The 9,001-nt window shown below is 47.2% G+C and overlaps 1 protein-coding gene across 2 annotated transcripts in view; it reads left to right on the forward strand.

The window, feature by feature from the left end:
- Positions 1-8,075, forward strand: part of SORL1 (sortilin related receptor 1) — a gene marked incomplete at both ends in the record, with an annotated part of 47,460 nt that extends 39,385 nt beyond the window's left edge. For both annotated transcript variants that reach the window (XM_082009907.1, XM_082009908.1), the window contains 12 exons: positions 338-442; positions 1,415-1,487; positions 2,684-2,766; positions 3,060-3,156; positions 3,741-3,925; positions 4,399-4,518; positions 4,619-4,783; positions 5,608-5,782; positions 6,331-6,437; positions 7,126-7,318; positions 7,440-7,652; positions 8,008-8,075. In XM_082009907.1, coding sequence (XP_081866033.1) covers positions 338-442; positions 1,415-1,487; positions 2,684-2,766; positions 3,060-3,156; positions 3,741-3,925; positions 4,399-4,518; positions 4,619-4,783; positions 5,608-5,782; positions 6,331-6,437; positions 7,126-7,318; positions 7,440-7,652; positions 8,008-8,075 — 1,584 coding nt within the window. The remainder of the gene's footprint in view (positions 1-337; positions 443-1,414; positions 1,488-2,683; positions 2,767-3,059; positions 3,157-3,740; positions 3,926-4,398; positions 4,519-4,618; positions 4,784-5,607; positions 5,783-6,330; positions 6,438-7,125; positions 7,319-7,439; positions 7,653-8,007) is intronic.
- Between the last annotated feature and the right edge of the window lie 926 nt (positions 8,076-9,001).

Genomic DNA, 9,001 nt, shown 5'->3' on the forward strand with positions numbered 1-9,001 from the left:
GCCAAGTCCAGATTGGCGGTGGGACGGGGAGGCTTCTGGGGGCTCACAGCAGCATGGGCTGGCCTGTCTGAATACAGCTGTCTCTGTGGAGAGGGGTGGGCCAGGAATAGGGCGTTTCATAGAGGAAATCTGCTGAGAGCATCAGGCAAGTTGGGAGAAGAAATGCTGCAGGGCCGTAGGTAGCGACACAGCCCTCAAGTTCATAATTTCATTTCTGGCTCCCTTTCTAAGCTTTTTTACCAGAAAGAATTTCTGCTGGCATTTTGACACAGAGGGACCTGTCACCCCACGGTGTTGTTGACTGTGGAGCCCTCATCCCTTGTTTTCGTGTTCCTAGGTGGAATACAGCAGGAGTGGATCCAAGGAGTGGTCATCCCTTAGAACCACCAAGAACTACACCGAGATCGAGAACTTGCAGGTCAACACATTATACACAGTTAGAGTGAGTACTTTCAAAGCTCATCTATGCATGCCCTCATTACTTTTTGCTGAATGGTTTAAGTCCTGCACAGTCAAGTATTTGCTAAAAAAGTATGCTGTTAAAATCCTGCCCTTTAACATCAACCCACAATGGGGGCTCGGCATTTGCACTGCTTACATTCGTAGTTTCAAGGCCTGAATTAAGGCCCTTGATTTGCTCTGTCTCCCAGAAGGCCAGACTGCATTCTGAAATCCGCACTACTAATTGCCCATTCCAATGTCACTGCAATTGGACTGGATCTGGGCCAGAGATAAATTTGGTCCTTTACTGTATCACTGGGGAGAGAAGCAGATCCGCCTGTGGGGAACGTATACACATGGGAGAAGCTGGGTAATTATAGACAGAAGTAATAAGAATAGGAAATGAAAGTCTGCGCAGTGAGCCCTGGGAAACGTATACTCTGCCATTGTCCATCCTCGCTGTGCTGAATGACCGTGGGTTCTTGGGGGACTTCACCAGGAGGTGGGATAAATGCCCCACACCCCCCATGAATCAGTGTTATTTTCACAGTCTGTTGGAGCAAGTAATTTCTTCCTTGGTATTCCTTCCCGTACCAGTCTGTTCCCAAATAAATCTTTGGAACTAGATTCAGTGCTCGCGTGGACTTCACCGGCGTGGTTCTTACCTGCACTACATCCGGTAGAGTCCAAAGCTCCTTATCTTGATGGAGTCCTCATAAAGATCTCATAAGAGAGCAGTTCTCTGCAAAGAGGATGCACCTCCTTCCTCTAAGATTCCTTTAATTGACTTAGTTTGCTTTATCTCTGTAATAAGCATTTTATTGCCAAGTAATTAAGCTATTGTTTGCTCCAAAGTCTTTTCCCGTGAGCTCTGCCACATCCGTAACCTTGCTCTAACCTCCTTCTCGGTTTGCATTGTACAATGTTGGCAGCATACATTTGTTCATATTAACTAACCCTTTTATTTGAAAAGGTTGCTGCGGTAACTAGTCGAGGAGTGGGAAATTGGAGCGATTCCAAATCCATAACCACCATAAAAGGCAAAGGTAAATGTTGTTTCTGTCAGCTCGGACAACAAAACAAAAAGACAGAATGTAAGCCTGAAGTGTTAGCATCGGCATGCGTAACCACCTCCTCGTCCCTTGTTCTTCCCCATCGAATGTTTTACACTATTTAACAACTTTGCTGTATCATTTTGCTTAACTGGAGCTGCCTCAAAGTTCAGTGGCAAGTCTGAACGGGTCGCTGACTCTTCCTCTGAACTCTGTGCCACGTAGGATGGATGTACTGCCCTGGACGAGAAGCCTGTCCAGAAGGTGCCCCTTTCTCCTAGGCAGCAGATGGGTTCCCGCTGACTTGCGCAGGCTAGATCCTACCTTCAGATAGGCGAGGCACATCACCGCTAACTCCTTTGCGGTCACTGGCTGAAAGGATACTTGCTCCTTCTTCTCCCTCTTAGGTTATGATTATGATGGTTTCTGTATCTCACGTAGGTCAGACCGCTAAAAGATCACTAAGGCTCCCAGGAGCTATCACGGCATTACAGTCTGACAGTAGATAAATTCAAACACAGTAAATCGTTTCCCTCCGAACTGTGTTTAGAAAAGCCTTTTGAAATCATTTGTATTCATGCAAAGTTTTCCTTCCAAACCTGTATTCTGATGTCAAAATTGTCTGCTAATTTGTTAGCTAAAGGCGCTTCCTCACTATGTTGACAAAGGCAGGGAAGAAAACACCATGCTACTAAAATTGCAGGATTCAGATAATATGAAGTACATGAGCACCCAATGGTTAGAAAACCAGAGGTAAAAAGAACAGTAATAGCTTTCGCTTCAGGTTTTGCAAGAGTGTTTGGCAGCTGTCGCCACCGATAGCTCCCGACCTCCCGCACCAGTTCCTCAGAAGACCAGAAGCTGTTAGCTGGGATATGAGCTTGCCCCACTGAGTTCAGAAGTAAAACACCTCTGCCCAGACCTCTCTGCTTCCAGCCTGTGCTGAGCAAGGCACAGATGAGGCAGCTTTCAGGTAGTTGACTGAAAAAATGATGGAGGTACAGCACATCAGTGTCTTCTCCAAGGGACACGTGTTTTAGAGACAGGCAAAGCTGGGGCTGGAAGGATGGGGGATTGCCGGTCTGAGAGCTGGCTGTCACAGTGAAAGCCTGTATTTTACCTCTCCCCTCTCGATAAGTATTTGTATTTCTTTGTGCTGCGGTAACAGCTGTTTCTCTCTTTCCTTCTAGTCATTCCTCCACCTGTCATACACATTGAGAGCTATGGCGAGGACTCCATAAGTTTCAGCCTAAAAATGACTACTAATATCAAGGTAACATTTTTACCTTTACTTCTGAAACTAAAATAAATCTAAAAAGGCCTGTGTTGGGTAAATGGTAAATACTGGGTGGGGTAAATACTGTCACCCATTTAACTGTTGCAATTACATTTTGAAAGCAGTTATTTCATGCCAGATCGTTTCTTACTACACATAAACCGCCCCAGCTCTCTTCGTTAGGATGGCAAATACAAATACAACACACCGACTTTCAGCGGTGGCTCTTCCGCTGCACATAAAAACAGCTGAACTGATAGTTCCTGTTGTGTGCCCTTGCTGCTTGACAGGTCAGCGGTTACGTTGTGAACATCTACTGGACATTTGATACACACAGGCAGGAGAAAAGAACTCTGACCATAGAAGGAGAAAAGTCCATCCAAAAAGGTAAAGTCTGTGCAAATTGTAAAATTTGGCTTCAGTCAACAGCAAACGGAAGGTTTTATGGAAGGCTATAGGATTTTTTTCTTTTTTTTTTTTTCTTTCTCTTTTTTTTCCAACTAGTAGTTTCTGTTTAGGAAAGAGTAAATCTGGAGAGGACAAACTAGCGAATCCTTGGCCTCTGTTTTTAGGTCTTGGAGATCTGAGATTTATCCCCCAGAGCTGCACTAGCCTTTTCTCATCACACGGGATTTTGTTTGTGCTTCCTTGTCTGCTCTGCAAAAGGTCAACAATTTCTTGGGCTTCTACACAGTACACATCCCTATTAATCGAGTTTCTGGTTTGGAAAAATCCCTGGTGTGCACAGTCTAGATGTGGGAAAGCATCCCGATACAGAAAAGCACAGGCTAGGTTAGATACCTAGGTCCATGTGCTTCTGTATAAAGGAAATTACTCAAAATTAACAACACACAAACAAGAGAGACAGGCTCCTGTCTGAGACTGATGATGCTGACCGTTTCCTAGTGCTCTCACCCTGCCGTTGCAGTACTTTGCCTCACCTAATAGTGCATGTTTCTTCTCTTGCTCAGTGGCAAATTTGACAGCCCACACCCCCTATGAAATTTCTGCTTGGGCTAAGACGGAGCTGGGCGACAGCCCTCTGTCTTTTGTACATGTCATGACCAGTGGAACAAGACCTGCATCACCAAGTCTCAAAGCCAAGGCCATCAACCAGACTGCGGTGGAATGCAGCTGGACCGGACCGAGGAATGTCGTAAGGCACCGAGTCTCTTTTCTCACCAGCCAGGACAAGGTCTAGCTCAGAGCCTCAAAACACAAGCAAAATGTAAAATCAGGATTATTTGTTGGGACTGAATTCCAAGGTCCTGAAAATTTTATGCCCAAAAAAACGAGGGAAAGCACCTGCTACCCTGTAAACAGAAGCAAAGAAAGCCTTCTTGTTGTCTATTTGTTCAGCCACTGATCCAGTGGAGAAGTGGCTGAAGTACAGCTAAGACGATACTCCAGTGGTCTTTCAATTGACTGCTGTGTTATCAAAGCTGACAGCAGGATTTGAGAGTGAGGAGTGCAGAGACAAGTGGGCAGACTGACCTGAACTTGGGCCAGAGAGAATGCCCAGAGGAAAAAGGGTCTTTGCTTCACGTCCCTAAAAAGTGACAGCCAGCGAAAGCTGTGTCTGGGCCATGCCAAACCCTGCACCGTCCCTGTCGTGCTCTTCCCCTGCAGGTCTATGGCATCTTCTACGCCACATCCTTCCTAGAGCTGTACAGGAGCCCTCACAACGCCACCACGACCTCCCACAACATCACTGTGCTCGTGCAGCGGGACGAGCAATACCTGTTTCTGGTAGGCTCCTTTTCTGTTCCCGCTCCTACCTGCACTGCGGGCTGTAGCTTGCTACCGAACCGTGAAGGCGCAGCATTAACCGTTGTGTTATCCCTTCAAGGTCCGTGTGATGGCTCCCTACCAAGGGCCACCGTCTGACTACGTTGTGGTGAAGATGATCCCTGACAACCGGCTTCCCCCTCGGCACCTCCACTCAGTGCACACCGGAAAGACGTTCGCAGTCATTAAGTGGGAATCGCCCTACGATTCTCCTGACCAGGACATGGTAATATCTCCACAGCGCCTTCTCCCGTCCCTTTGCACACAAAGCCCTGCTCAAAGACAGATCCCCGCCCTTGCTGCCGGTGGAGAACTGAGTCCGAGATCAGGTCTGCTCTCCATCTAGTCACTGTCAAGATGCTGACACCTCAGGGACTGCATTTCCTCTCTTCACATTACCGGCCGTTAGCTCAGGCCTATAACAGTCATGCTGCATTTAAAAAGTGTCAAGTGTGGGATGTCTGTTGCTCACTGCATCTGAAAGCAAACTTGGGCATGTGCTAAAACATGTGTCCGGGCTTCAGCTTTGCCCTGGAGCCCGTGCTGGCCGGGGCCTGAGCGCAGCCCGCAGGACAGGCGCAGCCCCAGCAAAGCCCGGTTCTATTTCGTGGCATGCTGGCATACGGTCGAGTCTCGCGCCATTGAAGGCGAGTCATTTTCTCAGCGAGCTTTCCATTCCTATTCTGGTGCAGAGGCTTTTAACAGCAAAGGTGTAAATCTTGCCGGCAAAACTGGAAACTTTGACAGGGTGGGAGCTTGCACTGCGTCCTTGTGATTCATTAAGAAACACAACCTGAGATTTTCTTCCTGCCCTCATCTGTTCCAGTAACTGCGTGTTCTGTATCTGTAAATACTAATCTCGGGCAGGGATCCAGCCAGTCCAGCAAGAGGCTTGAAATCTTAACTTCCCAGGCTTTCTATAGAGCGCAGGCATGGTTCAATTAAAATTTTGTCCCCCCGGCGTCTAATGTCTTACTGTTCTATGAGATTGCTAGCAAGTACGTGGGAAAGTAAGGTCTTTCACTGTGCATGCCTTTCCTCCCCCTCCAGTTATATGCTGTCGCAGTCAAAGACTTGGTAAGAAAAACGGATAAAATCTACAAGGTGAAAACCCGGAACAGCACAGTGGAGTACACCATTAAGAAACTTGAACCGGGAGGCAAATACCACGTGATTGTTCAACTGGGAAACATGAGCAAAGAATCCAGCATGAAGATCAACACAGGTAAAGGAAAGAGTACTACTTGGGTGGGTGCCAGGGCAAGCCCTTGCAGCATCATCCACTAGAGGGAATCCAGCGGCCGTCACGCACGCCATCCATCCCACCGCCGCGCTGCTGGGAGGCTGTAGTAGTGTTTCTGCAGCGTTTAGTCCTCTCCAGCAGCGAAATCCCAATTCCAAGAGGCCTCCCTGCAGCTCCCCGGGAAGGAAATTAAAGCCCCGAACAGCAGCAGCAGCAGAGGGAAAGCCTCTCAAACGATAACTGGGGAGTTTTTCTCCTGCCTAGATGGAGATGGGAAAGGTAGCCATTTGGCTGTGTGGACACGATGAAATACCGTTAACAGGCCACCCGTAAAAACCCACTGAAAATCTCCTACCAGATTACATGCCACAGTATCCTCTCTTCCACTACAGCCCTTTTCTACGCAGAGTGTTGTGCTGATCCCTAAAAAATGCTAAGTTTCAAACTGACCCTGTTGCTGTTTCTCAGCCAAAAGGAAAGTGTCTCCAGTGTTAAAACCTAACCTGCCTGCCGTTTTTTCTCATTTGCAGTTCCGCTGTCTGCACCAGACGCCTTAAAAATTATAACAGAAAGTGACCATATTCTGCTTTTTTGGAAGAGTTTGGCATTAAAGGAAAATAATTTCAATGAAAGCCGGGTAAGTTGCACTGTCTCTCCCATCCTACAGGCAGTGTTTCAGAAAAACCTAGAGCAGAGTCTAGCAGGAAGACTCCTTTCACAGAGTCTTTGAAACACAGCGGTACACTCTGCTCCCCTAAGTGTCCTTGATGAGTCCTCTACACAGAGCTCCCTTCCGTTTGTACCACGACTGAGGCGCTGATAGATCCGATCGGCCACCTTTTAGAAACATAATTATCCTCTTGAAAAAGGTCAACTGTCACACATGTGAAAGGACTGGGAATAGGACGCTGCCCCGCCGTGCCGGGAATCACATCGGTAGCGTCTAAGAATTGTCGTTATTTAGACTTTGCTGGAAAGTCCGTGACACGTTCCCTGTTGGGGCCTGGGCAGGGAGCAAACTACGCCAAAAAGCCATCACCGTTGCTGGACTCTGTGTTTTGGGTGGTCTCAGGTGGATGCTAAGAGCAGAGTGAACCAGACAGACCGAAACCTCCTCTCCTCCCTGAACTGGCCAAGGTCAATGCACCCTGGCAGGGCTGCCTGGAGGAGGCTCCACATTGCTCTCTCCTGGCTGATAGCCCAACGCATTTCATCAAAGCTAGATTGAGGAGATAAAGCAAGTTTCAAAGCCCTGTCAGAAGGAGCAAACCTGACCTCTGCAGCCGAGTGATTGGGGGTTTGTGTCTTTTGTTTTCACAACTCAGGGTTATGAGATTCACATGTTTGACAGCTTGATGAACATCACGGCTTATCTTGGGAACACCACAGAAAACTTCTTCAAAGTTTCCAACTTGAAGATAGGTCACAACTACTCGTTCACCGTTCAGGCCAGGTGCCTGTACAGCGGGCAGATGTGTGGCGAGCCAGCCACGCTTCTCTATGATGAACTAGGAACTGGTAAGTCCCCGGCATTTTCCCCATCCTGCTTGGCAAAGACTAACGAAAGCCTCACAAACTCGCTCGAGAAACGTGCTACCTAATTGCTATCAGAGGCACTTCTTTCCCTCCCTCCTCTTAGGTGAAGACTCCTCTGCATCAAAAACCGGTAGATCCACAGATGTCGCTGCCATCGTGGTACCGGTGCTGTTCCTGCTGCTGGTGACCCTCGGGATTGGCTTCGTGGTGCTGTACATGAGGCACAGACGGCTGCAGAACAGCTTCACTGCCTTCGCAAACAGCCACTACAGCTCCCGCCTGGGCTCAGCCATATTCTCCTCGGGAGACGATTTAGGTACGTAGCCCTTGGTTTCACGCACACCCTTAAGAACGTGAAGTCAGTGCAAGACCTAACTCCTCCGTCGTGCTTTGGGCACTTTGGGAATAAAAATCTCTGTGGATTTGTTCCTTTTCTGAGAGTGCAAAGCTGGCCCGGGATAAATGTTTTTAGTAGCTTCACTTAAACCACTCCCTCAAATGCAAATGAGTTAAAACCTGAATATAACAGATCTAACAACCAGGTAAGAGCCCGAGCGAGGCCATAATATGCTGGTTTTGAGGGCAGCTTTGTGGCCAGCTCGGTAGCCGCTTTACTCGTGCCCTGTGAAACATTGAGGGCAGCGTAACAGAGCTCTGGGTTTGTTTTTCAGGAGATGAGGATGATGAAGCCCCAATGATAACTGGATTTTCAGATGATGTTCCCATGGTCATCGCATGAAGCGCATTTCTGACTGTAAAAACCAAATGGTGTAAATATTTTATTTGATAAAGATAGTTGATTGTTTATTTTAAAAATGCACTTTGAGTTGCAATATGTTATTTTTATATGGGCCAAAAAAAAATTTAAAAATACACTTTGTAGTAATCAACTGTGAATTGCAGACTAGGTTGGTTTAGTAACAAATTGCTTTGGTTTAACATTAATTTAGTCTTACAAGGCTATGCTTGCTGGGCATGCTTTTAAGTCTGTGAGATATTTTCCGTTGACTAAATTGGCTACTCATTTTATTTTTCTAAGACAAGAATAAATTTATTTAAAAAAATTTCAGGAGATTATATATGTAGAGAGAGATAAGTAATATAGTCCCTGAAGGTTTTGCTTTTACTTTAAGGAAAAAATCCTTTGGACTTTGTTTTATGTGAAAGTATTTTTGTTGTGTTAATTTATTGGGAAATCTGCTCGAGAAGAGACTTCCAAAGCCGTCAGACATTGTACACAATATTGTGTAGAACATGTGCCACTTTATCTTGCAAGGCAGTGGTATCTCGGCATCCCCACCATTGTTCCTGCCACGATAATAAAAATCCTTATTTTTACATATTTTTTCCCCCTTATTAAAAGATGCAATCTTTCAGCAATCTCAGGGCCCAAGTGAAGATACCGCAGCACATACTTTGTATATGAGCTTAGCTTCCTGCTGCCGTACCTGTAAACCAAAAGCATCCGCACCAAGCCGCGCTGCCGAGGGTCGCGCAAACCCTCGCGCGGAGGCATGACGCGCCACGGGCCACTAGCAGGAGGGGTTCTGGGGCTCTGCCCGCAGGAGAGAGGTTACCCCCGGGCAGCAGCATCCTTTCGCAGCGCTGCGCAAGCGCCCAGGCTTTGCAGTCTTCACCCTCGCTTTGAGGGGTGCAGCAACAACA

Source organism: Phaethon aethereus, assembly GCF_964289735.1.
Source record: "Phaethon aethereus genome assembly, chromosome: 23".
NCBI lineage: Eukaryota > Metazoa > Chordata > Aves > Phaethontiformes > Phaethontidae > Phaethon > Phaethon aethereus.